Here is a 16,285-nt window from a genome sequence, read left to right as displayed (position 1 = left end):
CAAAAGGTTCAGAGAATCTGGAGAAATCACTCCTCATAAGCAGCTTTGCCGGAAACCAACATTGAATGACCGTGACCTTCCATCCCTCAGACAGCACTGTATCAAAAACTGACATCAATCTTAAAAGGATATCACCACATGGGCTCAGGAACACTTCAGAAAAACAGTCACTATATACAGTTGGTCGCTACATCTGTAAGTGCAAGTTAAAGCTCTACTATGCAAAGCGAAAGCCATTTATCAACAACATCCAGAAACGCCGTCGGCTTCTCTGGGCCTGAGATCATCTAAGATGGACTGATGCAAAGTGGAAAAGTGTTCTGGGGTCTGACGAGTCCACATTTCAAATTGTATTTGGAAATATTCGACATCGTGTCATCCGGACCAAAGGGGAAACGAACCATCCAGACTGTTATCGACGCAAAGTTGAAAAGCCAGCATCTGTGATGGTATGGGGGTGCATTAGTGCCCAAGAAATGGGTAACTTACACATATGTGAAGGCACCATTGATGCTGAAAGGTACATACAGGTTTTGGAACAACATATGCTGGCATCTTTTTCATGGACGCCCCTGCTTATTTCAGCAAGACAATGCCAAGCCACATTCAGCACGTGTTACAACAGTGTGGTTTTGTAAAAAAAAGAGTGCGGGTACTTTCTAACCCGCCTGCAGTCCAGACCTGTCTCCCATGGAAAATGTGTGGCGCATTATGAAGCGTAAAATACGACAGCGGAGACCCCGGACTGTTGAAGGACTGAAGCTCTACATAAAACAAGAATGGGAAAGAATTCCACTTTTAAAGCTTCAACAATTAGTTTCCTCAGTTCCCAAACGTTTATTGAGTGTTGTTAAAAGAAAAGGTGATGTAACACAGTGGTGAACATGCCCTTTCCCAACTACTTTGGCACCTGTTGCAGCCATGAAATTCTAAGTTACTGATTATTTGCAAAAACAAAAACAAAGTTTATGAGTTTGAACATCAAATATCTTGTCTTTGTAGTGAATATGGGTTGAAAATGATTTGCAAATCATTGTATTCCGTTTATATTTACATCTAACACAATTTCCCAACTCGTGCCTATAAATCTGTCAGAAAATGATGTAACCCACCTTAGTGTGAGCACTTCAATATTTGGCATTTGAGATAGAATAGAAATCTGGAGAATAAAGAGTGCAGATATAACATATAACATGGTTTTGGACAAGGATGGTTTCATCATTTGGTTATAAAGCAAGAATAAGTACACGTGTTCATACTCACATCGGTCAGTTTACATCCCCTACAAGAAAGTCAACACAACCTTAAAGGTGACGTCATCTGTCCATTTGCTTACGTCATAGTATTTTTCATTGAGCACTCACCAGCAGTTCAATTTCCTCACGCTTTCCAAGTCGGGGGCCTTGGCTTCGGTGAGAACCTGCTTGCGTGTTAGCTTCATGGCAGGCACCGTCACTTGCATACGTACAAAAAATAAACACAGTACATCCAAAATGAAAGCTATTCGCGGACAAACCGGAGCGTTGTAACATAAATGGACAAACATTTGAACTCGGCAGAGGAGATGTTGATGGCCATTGCCCCCACCGCGCGTGCGCACATTCACTACAGCGCCCTTAGTTACCGACCAACACGAACAAGAGAACGTACAATTTTTTTTTATGTTCTGCTACAAACATGCTTGAAATAATGCATATATGTACATTATTTTGATTTATTTGATTTTTTTAATGCATGAATTAGGACGTCAAAGGTTAAACACACATTCCCACAATGCACCAAAAGCTGGTAAATCGCGCCTGCGCAGTGTGTACTTCCTCTTTGGATCGACGTCTCCACTGAAACGATGGTAAGTCTGAACGTCCCTTGTCGAATCTGTGTCAATCTATCAATTTCTAGGCTGCCAATGTATAATATGTCGTATCCGAGAGCTCCCTGACATTTTAAACATTGCCTTGCCGTATATATGTGTTGTTTAAAAGCTACCGTCAGTAGATGAAATAGTTTTGTGTGTCACTCACATACAAAAAAAAAATGGCTGCCTTTCGCGCGTAACGGCACGAATAGCCTGTGAGGTGCAACGTTTGCAACACACTGCAGCCCTAAATAACTACAAATATACTATATTAAAAATGTACCAAAATGTCTCTATAATGTCTAAGCGCTGGTGCTGGGTTAGATTAAATCGGGTTAGCCGGGCTAACTAGCCGTCGCAGTATTATGACGTCACTCGTTTTGACTAGTCTCATGTGAGAATGGTTCTAATTGTAATTATTTACCTAATTGTATTTACTGAACTTGTGTGAGCCTAAGGTTTTGCACTTTATTTATATTTATATGTATATATATATATTGTATTGTATTTTAGATACCTAATTGAGTTTGCAACCCCCTGGTGCTGTTTTGTACTTATTTTGCACCACAGTAAATAATGGGGGTTTAAAAGGAAACAAAATAGAGAAATATTACAAAAAGAATAAAGACAATGGGAATAACAATATAACAGTAAAATAAGAATATAACAAGACAAAGTAGGCAGTAGTGACCATGTTATGAAAATGTATTGCACTGTTAATGTTTTGCATCCCCTGTCATCCTAATAGTGAAGTGAAGTGAATTATATTTATATAGCGCTTTTCTCTAGTGACTCAAAGCGCTTTACATAGTGAAACCCAATATCTAAGTTACATTTAAACCAGTGTGGGTGGCACTGGGAGCAGGTGGGTAAAGTGTCTGGCCCAAGGACACAACGGCAGTAACTAGGGTGGCGGAAGCGGGAATCGAACCTGCAACCCTCAAGTTGCTGGCACGGCCACTCTACCAACCGAGCTATGCCGTCCCAATACCCCCCTACCCCCCGTCCCAGAGAGGAGTTGTACAGTCTAATGGCGTGTGGGACAAAGGAGTTTTTGAGTCTATTAGTCCTGCACTTGGGATGAAGCAGTCTGGCACTGAACAGGCTCCTCTGGCTACTGATAACACTATGCAGAGGGTGACTGGCATCATCCAGGATGCTCACTAGTTTGTCCACAGTCCTCTTCTCTGCCACCGTCACCAATGTGTCCAGTTTCATTCCGATTGTAGAACCGGCCCGCCTGATCAGTTTCTCAAGTCTGGGGCTGTCCTTAGATGTCCTGCCCCCCCCCCCAGCACACTACCATGTAGAACAGAACACTGGCAACCACAGACAGGTAGTACATCCACAGGAGTTTTCTACAAATGTTGAAGGAGTGCAGTCTCCTGAGGAAGTACAGCCTGCTCTGTCCTTTCTTGTACTGGTGGTCCGTGTTAACAGTCCAGTCCAGCTTATTGTCCACCCAAACCCCGAGGTATTTGAATTAGTCCACGGTCTGTACCTCAACTCCCTCGATCACAATAGGTTGTGACCGTGGACTCGACCTCCCAAAGTCAATGACCAGCTCCTTGGTCTTTGACGGATTGAGCTGCAAGAGGTTGGTGTGGCACCAGACAACAAAGTCCCTCACCAGGTTCCGAAACTCCTGCCGTCCCTGATGCACCCGACGATGGCTGTGTCATCCGCGTACTTCTGGATGTGATGATGATTCTATGTGTCTACTTTAAAACATTCTTCTTCATACTGCATTAATATATGCTCCTTTTAAACTTTCATGCAGAGAGGGAAATCACAACTAAGTCAATTGACCAAAACTGTATTTATTAAATAGTTTTCATTCTCTCACGGGTGACTTTTTAAATGAAAGAACAAATTAATGATGTTGCTACATTTTGTAGTAACGCTTCTGCTGCATACTTTGCATGATTGATTGATGCTTTTATTAGTAGATTGCTCAGTACAGTACATATTCCGTACAATTGACCACTAAATGGTAACACCCCAATAAGTTTTTCAACTTGTTTAAGTTGGGGTCCACGTTAATCAATTCATGGATTGAACTTTCACAGTATCATGTTAGACCCGCTCGACATCCATTGCTTTCCTCCTCTCCAAGGTTCTCATAGTCATCATTGTCACCGACGTCCCACTGGGTCATTATTGTCACCGATGTCCCATTGGGTGTGAGTTTTCCTTGCCCTTATGTGGGCCTACTGAGGATGTCGTAGTGGTTTGTGCAGCCCTTTGAGACACTAGTGATTTAGGGCTATATAAGTAAACATTGATTGATTGATGGTACAAATACATGCTATTAGCATAATACAGTCATCACACAGGTTAATCATCATAGTACGTACATTGAACAGCATATTGCTGTTGTCTGCTGAATATCTTCCCACTTGAAGCCAAACCACCGCCAGATGATGGACCCCCTGCTCTTTATGTTGGCCATTTATTGTTCTTCCTCTCCATTTGTGATAAGTTTCGCACCATCTCTCTCTTGTATTGTCACAAGCTCCGCTCGCTCGACCTGCCTCAGCTAACGTTAGCCATGCTGCTAACTCTGATCGGCGAGAGTTCTGACGCATGTAAGAAGGCGGGCTTGTTTTCCGTATCTGTCAGAATGAGAGACGAGGAGGAGTGAGAAGCGCCTGTTGTGTGATGCACGCAGCTAAATGCAACTCGACCTGCCTCAGCTAACGTTAGCCATGCTAACGTTAGCTCTCGGCGAGAGCGTGTGACGCTACATGCGCAACAGTATGTGTCATATGTAAGAAGGCGGGCTTATTTTCCGTCTGTGAGAAGGAGACGAGAAGTAGTGGGACACGCCAGTAATGTAATGCACGCAACTTAAAGCAACGGTGTGAGAACATATAATCGAATATTACGATATATCCATCCATCCATTTTCTACCGCTTATTCCCTTTTGGGGTCGCGGGGGGCGCGGGCGCCTATCTCAGCTACAATCGGGCGGAAGGCGGGGTACACCCTGGACAAGTCGCCACCTCATCACAGGGCCAACACAAATAGACAGACAACACTCACACACTAGGGCCAATTTAGTGTTGCCAATTAAGCTATCCCCAGGTGCATGTCTTTGGAAGTGGGAGAAAGCCGGAGTACCCGGAGGGAACCCACGCATTCACGGGGAGAACATGCAAACTCCACACAGAAAGATCCCGAGCCTGGATTTGAACCCAGGACTGCAGGACCTTCGTATTGTGAGGCAGACGCACTAACCCCTCTTCCACCGTGAAGCCCTATTACGATATAGTCATTTTCTATATCGCACAGAGACAAACCTGAGATATATCGATATATCGCCCAGCCCTAATCGAGTCCATTCCATATATCGCCCAGCCCTAGTCTAAACAATTTAGCAGTTAAAAGCCGATTTCCCCAAATATTTTTTGACCTAATACTATCAATTTGTGATGTCTGGTGTGTTGTCACATTTGTTCATTCAATTGCTGTAATGTGTGTTCCTCCACAGGCCAAGCGCACCAAGAAGGTGGGGATCGTTGGTAAATATGGCACGCGTTATGGCGCATCGCTGAGGAAGATGGTGAAGAAAATAGAAATCTCCCAGCACGCTAAATACACCTGCTCTTTCTGTGGGAAGGTAAGCTTTTAGAGTGTGACGATTGTTAGACGCAGCGGAATTGATAGCATGGTGATTGTCATCGTTTTATGTTTGCGATTAAATGTATGGATTCTTCTGATGTGTTAAATGCAGACCAAGATGAAGAGGAAGGCTGTGGGTATCTGGCACTGCGGGTCCTGCATGAAGACCGTGGCCGGAGGGGCCTGGACTTACAAGTAAGTAGCATCTGTCCTGCTGAATGTTAAGTTTGACTCTTGAACGCATCATAATAATTCCCTCTATTCCCCCCCAAAATGGTTTAACTAGCTGGAATATAAAGACAATATAACATACATCCATAAACATGGATGCAAATGCTAAAGTGCAATATATTTATCTGTACAGTAATCTATTTATTTACATCTGCACCTTATTGCTCTTTTATCTTGTATTACAACGAGCTAATGCGACAAAATGTTGTTGTTATCTGTACTGTAAAGTTCAAATTTAAATGACATTAAAAGGAAGTCGTAATATATTTATAGGTGCTAATTGAGTTTTTTTAGTCTGAAAAATGTTGATATGAATTTAATATGAAGTCTAATTCACTAAGATCTGATAGCTCAGTTACAACTCATTTTTATTACTTATTCTGTGTTTTATGTTGCACCATTGCAGTAAAAAAAATCCTAGTTTGTGAACCCGTTTTCAAACAATGGCAATAAAAACTATTCTGATTCTTCTACTATAATATCACTTAGTTTATATATAATTTTAAGCAACCACATGAGATATGTCTTGTAGGTCAAACAAAATCCAAAGAGAAAAAAATTATACACGCCCTTTGGTCTTTCAGTTTTTTTCCCATATACTAGTGCAGGGGTCAGGAACCTTTTTGGCTGAGAAAGCCCATCCATCCATTTTCTACCGCTTACTCCCTCTATGGGGTCGCGGGGGGAGCTGGCGCCTATCTCAGCTACAATCGGGCGGAAGGTGGGTTACACCCTGGACAAGTCGCCACCTCATCGCAGGGCCAACACAAATAGACAGACAACATTCACACAGTAGGGACCATTTAGTGTTGCCAATCAACCTATCCCCAGGTGCATGTCTTTGGAAGTGGGAGGAAGCCGGAGTACCCGGAGGGAACCCACGCATTCACGGGGAGAACATGCAAACTCCACACAGAAAGATCCCGAGCCTGGATTTGAACCCAGGACTGCAGGACCTTCGTATTGTGAGGCAGACGCACTAACCCCTCTGCCACCGTGAAGCCCGGCTGAGAGAGCCATACAAGCCAAATATTTTTAAAAGTATTTCCGTGAGAGCCATTTAATTTATTTTTTTAACACCGAATACAATTATATGCGTGCATTTTTAAGAAAGACCAACATTTTTAGAGTATAAGTCTCTTATTATTTTTAATAACATTGTTATTCTGAGGCTAACCAAAAATTTAAAAAAATACTTCTTGCCATTAATGCGACTTCTTGAACAGGTGCAGTAGAAACCGGATGGATGGATGGAAATGCATGAGAATGTTTTATATTTTGAATGTTATTTTTGACACTGCGATTACCAGCGGAATTATTCCTTATCGTGTTAAGCAATGTCAGCTAAGATTTGTCTGAGAGCCAGGTGCAGTCATCAAAAGAGCCACAGGTTCCCTACACCTGTACTAGTGTGTGAATGTGGGTGAGAATATTGTCTGTCTATCTGTGTTGGCCCTGCGATGAGGTGGCGACTTGTCCAGGATGTACCCCGCCTTCCGCCCGATTGTAGCTGAGATAGATAGGCACCAGCGACCCCAAAGGGAATAAGCGGTAGAAATTGGATGGATATCAGTCATGTACACGTTTCAATGGGTTTTTACTACTTGTGATATTTTTTTCCAAGATGGTGCCCTGTGCAGTATGTTAATATATTAGCTTTAGATGTTTTGTTGCAAAAATACATCTTCAAAATACCTATTTTCCACTGACAAATCAAAGGATGAAAGGGCCATTTCGATATTGTTCACTTTCAAAACCGATTATGATATTTTGTTTTGAAGAAAAAAAACAGCTTGCTTGTAAGCTTTATTAGCATAAATATCAGACAATTTTCTAGGGGCATTATAGTTTGGTTGGTAGAGCAGCTGTGCCAGCAACTTCCGCCATCCTAGTCACTGCTGTTGTGTCCTTGTGCAAGACACTTTACTCACCTGCCCCCAGTGCCACCCACACTGGTTTGAATGTAAAAATTTCACTATGTAAAGCGCTTTGAGTCAATAGAGATAAAGCGCTATATAAATATAATTCACTTCACTTCTTAAATGTACACGATCACCATTGCCAATTCATGGCTATCAGTGTCGATCACAAAAGCTGTTAACCGCTGGCTAATATCATATTTTTTATTCCCCCTAAATGCTACTTGTGTATCTCCATACATTTTAAGATAATTGCCTCCATTACGGCAAAAAAGCCACATAAGTATTAAGTAACATTATCACTGGAGGGTGGGGCTTGGGATGCTAAACCGAGAACAAGCAGGTGCAGGTACGCTGTTAGATAAACTACACGTTAAGCTGTCTAAAACAGAATAATTAAGTGCTTAGTAAAGATTAAAAAGTGCTGATGAAAAGTAATCGGCTATTAACAGGAAATTAAGAAGTAGATAAGTTGAGAGAAGGTAACATAAGAGGGTCCTTTTTGATTGATTGATTGATTGATTGATACTTTTACTAGTAGATTGCACAGTTCGGTACATATTCCGTACAATTGACCACTAAATGGTAACACCCCAATAAGTTTTTCAACTTGTTTAAGTCGGGGTCCACGTTAATCAATTCATGGTACAAATATATACTGTCAGCATAATACAGTCATCACACAAGTTAATCATCATAGTATGTACATTGAATTATTTACATTATTTACAATCCGGGGGGTGGGATGAGGAGCTTTGGTTGATATCAGAACTTCAGTCATCAACAATTGCATCAACAGAGAAATGTGGACATTGAAACAGTGTAGGTCTTATTTAGTAGGATATGTACAGCCAGCAGAGAACATAGTGAGTTCACATAGCATAAGAACAAGTATATACATTAGAAGTACATTTGAGTTGTTTATAATCCGGGGAGATGGGTATTAGTAAAGTGTTGAAGTTGCCTGGAGGTGTTGTTTTAGTGCGGTTTTGAAGGAGGATAGAGATGCACTTACTTTTATACCTGTTGGGAGTGCATTCCACATTGATGTGGCATAGAAAGAGAATGAGTTAAGACCTTTGTTAGATCGGAATCTGGGTTTAACGTGGTTTGTGGAGCTCCCCCTGGTGTTGTGGTTATGGCGGTCATTTACGTTAAGGAAGTAGTTTGACATGTACTTCGGTATCAAGGAGGTGTAGCGGATTTTATAGACCAGGCTCAGTGCAAGTTGTTTGACTCTGTCCTCCACCCTGAGCCAGCCCACTTTGGAGAAGTGGGTTGGATTGAGGTGTGATCTGGGGTGGAGGTCTAAAAGTAACCAGATTAGCTTATTCTGGGATGTTTGGAGTCTAGATTTGAGGGTTTTGGAGGTGCTGGGGTACCAGGAGGTGCAAGCGTAATGGAAGAAGGGTTGAATGAGAGTTCCCGCTAGAATCCTCAAGGTGCTTTTGTTGACCAGAGAGGAGATTCTGTAGAGGAATCTCGTTCTTTGGTTGACCTTTTTGATCACCTTGGTTGCCATTTTATCACAGGAAAGATTAGCCTCTAGAATGGAAGCTAGGTAGGTGATCTCATCCTTCCTGGTGATAACAAATTGGTCGTGCCATCAAGGGTAAAAATGAGTATGATTGGTACTAAAATGATTAGATTGATTTTTTTTTTTTTTTTTTTGGTTTACAAATTCAGATAAGTCCTTGAACACAGGAAGACCTAGAGGCCAAAAAGGATTTTAATGAATTGTATATATGTTAGTTTTTTTGGGGTTTTTTCAGTTACTGTGTACTATTGACTGTTTAGTGCCAACTGAATGCAATAAAACGTTGTTTAACTGTAGATAGTACTCAAAAAAAAAAATCAAAAGATTTACAGTTAAAACTTGATTGGTATCGCCTGTTACGAACAACATTTAGCGCCAACATTTTAACTTTTTCACATTACATCACAGCTGTTTGCTCCTTCATCACACTTTTTTTTTCTCTTTGCATTTTTAAGGATTAAAAAAAATTGCTAGCGGCTCTTCAGACACCCCTGATCTTGATAAATGTTTTGAAGTTGAGCAAGACTGCCTCTGAGTTGACAGTAAAGCACTCCTGGCAGCCTGAACGTGCCTTCAAAGCACTCTGTAGTTGCATGGTTAGATTGCACGGAGCTATATGCACCTGGGGAAGAATCTTTTTGATTGTTTGATCTTGTATAGTTTTGTCCTTGCAAGAAGCAGAAGTATAGTATCAGTTTAGTGTCATGTACACAAAGTATTGTATTCATGGAAATAACGGTGTGTTTTTCCCCCAGCACAACTTCTGCCGTCACAGTCAAGTCTGCCATCAGGAGACTGAAGGAGTTGAAGGACCAGTAAAGTCATGAGATAATCACTGGAGGTTTTGGGACTTTGTTTTCATAAATGAACCAACCTGGACATGGTCTCAACATCCAACAATAAAGCTGTCTGGAGTGGAACTTTGCGTCCATTTTTTTATTTTATTACAAGTGAGTTCAAAATGTTTGCAGCAAAAATGACATTACATGACTTAAAGGCCTACTGAGACCCACACAGTCTGATAGTTTATATATCAATGATGAAATATTAACATTGCAACACATGACAATACGGCCTTTTTAGTTTACTAAATTGCAATTTTAAATTTTGTGCGAAGTATCCTGTTGAAAACGTCTCGTATTGTAGCGGACATTTTTTTTCCAGCCCGATCCAAGCTTTAAGTCGTCTGCTTTAATCGCATAATTACACAGTGTTCTGGACATCTGTGTTGCTGAATCTTTTGCAAGTTGTTCAATTAATAATGGAGACGTCAAAGAAGAAAGATGTAGCTGGGAAGCGGTGTAGTGCAGCTCCCTTTAACAACACAAACACAACCGGTGTTTCCTTGTTTACATTCCCGAAGGTGAAGCTTTACTATGGAACAGAGCGGTCCAGCGAACATGGTTCCCGACCACATGTCAACCGGCAGGTTTCGGTGAGAAAATTGTGGTGATAAGTCTGCTCTTACCATAGACATGAACGGAGCTTGCGTCCTCCCACCAGAGACACTTGTGGTCACCACACCCCTCCAACTTCCAGGTACCATATAATCACCCTAGGAACACAAGCAGATACGGGATTTTCCAGAATTATCCTAATAAATGTGTCTTAATAACATCTGAATCGCTCCCACTGCCCTCGCCTTTTTCTTTTCATTTTCCTAGTCCTTCACTCTAAATTTCCTCATCCACGAATCTTTCATCCTCGCTCAAATTAATAGGGAAATTGTCGCTTTCTCCCAGTGGGATTTAGAAGAAGCAGTGTTTGCACAATGAAAACATCTTACATTTAGAGACTTAAACTTCATTTTATTGTCATTCAAATGTCAACTTTACAGTACAGACAAGAAAAGTTTGTTGCATTAGTTAGTGTTAGTGCAGGATAAAAGAGCAATAAGGTGCAGATATAAATAGCTTACTGTACAGATCAATATATTGCATTTTAGTACATGCATCCATGTTTATGGATGTATGTTATATTGTCTTTATAGTCCAGCCAGTTAATCCTTTTTTGAGGGGATTATTATGATGCGTTCAAGATCAGTTTTATGGTCTGAGGTAAGAAGCTGGTACAGAACCTGGTGGTTCTGCTAAGGAAACCTCGTTCTAATCTTATTTATTTTTTTTATATTTAACATGGTATGAGGTGACAACTTGTCCAGGGTGTGCCCTGCCTTCCGCCCGATTGTAGCTGAGATAGGCTCCAGCGACCCCAATGGGAATAAGCGGTAGGAAATGGATGGATGGTAGGAGATGGCAACTTGTCCAGGGTGTACTCCGCCTTCTGCCCGAGATAGGCTCCAGCGAATCACCGCGACCCCAAAAGGGACAAGCGGTAGAAAAATGGATGGATGGTAGCTATTGGTCAAACAAAAAAGGGGCAAATTTGACAAGTTTTTCTGTTCATTTTCATATAGTTTCTGTATTAACTTTTGAAAAATATGTTCTGCGCTCGTCTAAAATACCTTTTTGTGTCCATCCATTTCCTACCGCTTATTCCCTTGTGGGGTCGCTGGCGCCTATCTCAGCTGCAGTCGGGCGGAAGGCAGCGCACACCCTGGACAAGTCGCCACAGAAATTCATAGCTTTTGTTATATATATACTACTTGTATGTGATACATACAAAATAGTGCTGCGGGGATCCTGATGAGAGTGCGGAAACATGACCACATCACACCAACTCAAATCCGGTTCCTCTCAGGATTGAATGCAAAATCTCCCTCCTAACCCACCAGTGCCTCCCCCCTCTACCTTAAAGAACTGCTCACCCCCAAATCCTCCTCTAACCTCCACGGACATAGCTAGGAACTATGGAAAGTCTGTGGAAAGCTCTCCCTGACCACCTGAGGGCGCCACAGACTGTGGATGCTTTTAAAAAAGGCTTTTTGTAGACATGAATGCTGTTTTATATTTTATTTATTTTTATTATTATTACTATTTTTTTTACACTGTGGCACTTTGAGGTGGTTTGCTCAACGTAAAGTGTTTTTTTTTTTTGCGGATAAAATCTATTATTATTATTATTACACTATTTCTACTAATTGTTGACTATCAGGAGAGGAATGAAACACCTGCAGACTTAAACCTTGATAGGGGGGGTATAATTTATAAATATATATTTTAAAATTCCTGAAGGAATCATTAAAGTACTAATTCCGGAAGTGCTGCAGTATTTTTTTTCCTCCCCAGCAGGTGGCGCCGGAAGTATCCGGGCAGCGGGAACACAAACAAACATGGCGGGCCGTAGTGTCTTCAGACCGGGCTTGTTCGAGCACAAAGTTGCAATTGTGACCGGAGGAGCGACTGGCATCGGTAAAGCCATATCTGCTGAGCTGGTGGAGTTGGGTGAGTCCTCTTTGTTCGTGTATTTACTCCGAATGTACTATTTTTTTATTTTTTTTTTGAAAGAAGATGGCGAGGGTCTAGTGAACTTTGGCACACACATTTCGTTACATAAACTCATGGTAGTGCGGGATAAATAAAAAATAAAAAAAAGCAATAAGGTGCATATATTATTAAATAAATAATAAATATTAATAAATAAATAGATTACTGTACGGATAAATATATTGCACTTTTTCACATGCATCCACGTTTATGGATGTATGTTATATTGTCTTTTTTATTACAGCGAGTTAATTAGGGGTGTAACGGTACACAAAGTGAAGTGAAGTGAATTATATTTATATAGCGCTTTTCTCTAGGGACTCAAAGCGCTTTACATAGTGAAACCCAATATCTAAGTTACATTTAAAGCAGTGTGGGTGGCACTGGGAGCAGGTGGGTAAAGTGTCTTGCCCAAGGACACAACGGCAGTGACTAGGATGGCGGAAGCGGGAATCGAACCTGCAACCCTCAAGTTGCTGGCACAGCCGCTCTACCAACCGAGCTATGCCGCCCCAAAAATGTCGGTTCGGTACATACCTCGGTTTAGAGGTCACGGTTCGGTTCATTTTCGGTACAGTAAGAAAACAACAAAATATTAATTTTTTTGTTATTTATTTACCAAATTTGTAAACAATGGCTTTATCCTTTTAACATTGGGAACACTATGATCCTTCTGCCCACGTTAATCCACATTGCCTCAAGTTGTTGCTTTGATTAAATAAAATGACAAAACCTTTCTTCTACATTTAAAAAGTGCAACATTAAACAGTTTCAAGTCAACTCAGCATGCTTAATTTATTACAGCATTATGTAATTGTTATATTTTTTGTCAAAATGTGATAGCAGGGACGCTGCCATTCAAAACGAGGCTGCTACATTACTGATTAATGTAACTATAGCTCAGGGGTAGGGAACCTGCGGCTTTAGAGCCAGATGTGGCTCTTTTGATGACTGCATCTGGCTCTCAGGTAAATCTTAACTGACGTTGCTTAACACGATAAGTAATGAATGATTCGGCTGGTAATCACAAGGTTAAAAATAACGTTCAAATTGAAAAACATTCTCATGCGTTTTATTCCATCAATCCTAGAAGTTGCATTAATGGTAAGAAGTATTTTATTTATTATTTGTTAGCTCCAGAATAACAATGTTAATAACAAGAATAAGAGACTTATTATGCTCTAAAAATGTTGGTCTAACTTTAAAATGCACACATTTAGTTGTATTCACTGTTCAATCAATCAATGTTTATTTATATAGCCCCAAATCACAAATGTCTCAAAGGACTGCACAAATCATTACGACTACAACATCCTCGGAAGAACCCACAAAAGGGCAAGGAAAACTCACACCCAGTGGGCAGGGAGAATTCACATCCAGTGGGACGCCAGTGACTATGAGAAACCTTGGAGAGGACCTCAGATGTGGGCAACCCCCCCCCCTCTAGGGGACCGAAAGCAATGGATGTGGAGCGGGTCTAACATGATACTGTGAAAGTTCAATCCATATTGTTAAAAAATATTGGTAACACTTCAGTATGGGGAACATATTCTAAGTAACAAAGACTTAATTAAGAGTTATTTGGACACTAGGGGACCATATGAGACAGGGGTAGGGAACCTATGGCTCTCGAGCCAGATGCGGCTCTTTTGATGACTGCGTCTGGCTCTCATATAAATATTAGCTAACATTGCTTAACACGATAAGAAAAGAACAATTCCGCTGGTAACCACAGCGTTCAAAATATAAAACATTCTCATTCATTTTAACCCATCCATCCGTTTTCTACCGCACATGTTCAAGAAGTCGCAATAATAGTAAGAAGTATTTAGTTTATTATTGGTTAGCTTCAGAATAACAATGTTATTAAAAAGAATAAGAGACTTATTATACTCTAAAAATGTTGGTCTTACTTAAAAATGCACACATTTAGTTGTATTCAGTGTTAAATAATATGATATGGCTCTCACGGAAAAACATTTTGAAATATTTGGCTTTCATGGCTCTCTCAGCCAAAAAGGTTCCCGACCCCTGCAATAGCTGAAAAATAGTACAATTGCAATAGGAGAGACTACTCATCCCATGTTGTCCCCTAGAGGGGGGGGGGGTTGCCCACATCTGAGGTCCTCTCCAAGGTTTCTCATAGTCAGCATTGTCACTGGCGTCCCACTGGATGTGAATTCTCCCTGCCCACTGGGTGTGAGTTTTCCTTGCCCTTTTGTGGGTTCTTACGAGGATGTTGTAGTCGTAATGATTTGTGCAGCCCTTTGAGACATTTGTGATTTGGGGCTATATAAATAAACATTGATTGATTGATTGATGGATCCTGAAAATCTATGGAGTTCATGTTAGTTCATGTGAAATAACACGCAGACACACACACAGCAAAATGAGCTAACGTAACGCTAAAAGCTAATTAGCCTTCACATCACCTCAAGCCAGAGCTGTGAGCGAGCTGAGCCGCAGTTTAATTTTCTAGAATGTCAACTGGGCTCATAGTGATGTTTGTAATAGTTGTGACTGGAAAGTGGTTTTTTTATAATTTGGGGAGGGTACGAAGCGTTTGCAACATGCGTTCGGAATACGCACTGCTGATTGGCTGTTACATCGCTCTGAATACGCACTACTGCAGGGGTCGGGAACCTTTTTGGCTGAGAGAGCCAAGAAGCCAAATATTTTAAAATGTATTTCCCTAAGAGCCGTATAATATTTTTTTAACACCGAACACAACTAAACGCGTGCATTTTTAAGTAAGACCAACATTTCCAGAGTATAATAAGTCTCTTATTCTTTGTAATAACATTGTTATTCTGAAGCTAACTGTGGAGGGGGCGTGGCCTGCGGGCCTGCAGCAAAGCGGGATGTTGCCAGGACCGGCCTCGAAATCAGCGACAGGTGCGTAGAAGGCCCACCTGGGCCTTTTTATCTAATCACCTGTCGCTCTGTTATAAGCAGCGGCCAGGAGGAGAGACAGGGTTGGGGTTGGGGCTGGAGCCAGAGCGCGAGTGAGGACGAAAGAGAAAAAGACAATTGCTGGAAAGCAACTGAGAGAAAAATAAAATAAAACAATATTGTAACCCTAAAACAGGCTCTTGGTGGTCTGAAGAACCCCACACTAACCAATAATAAATAAATTACTTCTTACCATTAACGCAACTTCTTGAACATAAAAATGCATGAGAATGTTTTATATTTTGAACGTTGTTTTTAACACTGTGATTACAAGTGGAATTATTCATTACTTATCCTGTTAAGCAATGTGTGCTCAGATTTATCCGAGAGCCAGATGCAGTCATCAAAAGAGCCACATCCGGCTCTAGAGCCATAGGTTCCCTACCCCTGCACTACTGATTGGCTTTGTATGTAACCAATCAGATGGTTGTGTGGGCGGGACAATGCTGGGTGCTCACTGCTCAGACAGAGGCAGAAAGCAGAGCAGCTTGTTAAGACTTTAGAATACAAACTCGTTCGATACACCCTCATACCGTACCGAAACAGTTCAATACAAATAAACGTACCGTTACACCCATTTTGGGGGGAGTTGAGGGGACAATTTATTTATGATTCGTTCAAGAGTTTTACGGCCTGAGGGAAGAAGCTGTTACAGAACAAGGAGGTTCTGCTTCGGAGGCTGCGGAACCTCTTTCTAGAGTCCAGCAGTGAAAACAGTCCTGGGTGGGAGGAGTCTTTACAGATTTTCTGAGGTCTGGTCAGGCAGCAGCTTTTTGCGAT

At 41.3% G+C, this 16,285-nt stretch overlaps 3 protein-coding genes across 4 annotated transcripts in view; 2 read left to right on the top strand and 1 right to left on the bottom strand.

The window, feature by feature from the left end:
* Positions 1–1,624, bottom strand: part of LOC133544894 (cilia- and flagella-associated protein 410-like) — a 21,943-nt gene extending 20,319 nt beyond the window's left edge. Inside the window, exons 1-3 of one of the 2 annotated variants that reach the window (XM_061890129.1) lie at positions 1,365–1,624; positions 1,264–1,282; positions 1,113–1,159 (exon numbers count right to left, since the gene is read on the bottom strand). In XM_061890129.1, the coding sequence (XP_061746113.1) occupies positions 1,113–1,159; positions 1,264–1,282; positions 1,365–1,546 (248 nt within the window). In that variant the 5' untranslated portion in view covers positions 1,547–1,624. The remainder of the gene's footprint in view (positions 1–1,112; positions 1,160–1,263; positions 1,283–1,364) is intronic. The other variant, XM_061890130.1, reaches the window with a different exon arrangement.
* A 78-nt stretch (positions 1,625–1,702) lies between these two features.
* Positions 1,703–10,087, top strand: LOC133544898 (large ribosomal subunit protein eL43). The gene is made up of 4 exons (XM_061890136.1): positions 1,703–1,849; positions 5,350–5,478; positions 5,593–5,675; positions 9,923–10,087. The coding sequence occupies exons 1-4, from the start codon at positions 1,847–1,849 to the stop codon at positions 9,984–9,986; spliced, it is 279 nt and encodes a 92-aa protein (XP_061746120.1). The 5' UTR covers positions 1,703–1,846; the 3' UTR covers positions 9,987–10,087.
* The window catches only part of LOC133544892 (peroxisomal trans-2-enoyl-CoA reductase-like), a 24,187-nt gene continuing 17,949 nt past the window's right edge, over positions 10,048–16,285 (top strand). The window contains exons 1-2 of the mRNA XM_061890123.1: positions 10,048–10,117; positions 12,359–12,511. Of these exons, the coding sequence (XP_061746107.1) occupies positions 10,048–10,117; positions 12,359–12,511 (223 nt within the window). The remainder of the gene's footprint in view (positions 10,118–12,358; positions 12,512–16,285) is intronic.

This window comes from Nerophis ophidion, linkage group LG28 (assembly GCF_033978795.1).
Source record: "Nerophis ophidion isolate RoL-2023_Sa linkage group LG28, RoL_Noph_v1.0, whole genome shotgun sequence".
Lineage (NCBI taxonomy): Eukaryota > Metazoa > Chordata > Actinopteri > Syngnathiformes > Syngnathidae > Nerophis > Nerophis ophidion.
The sequence above is the reverse complement of the archived record's forward strand: the minus strand, read 5'-3'. Positions and strand labels throughout refer to the sequence as shown.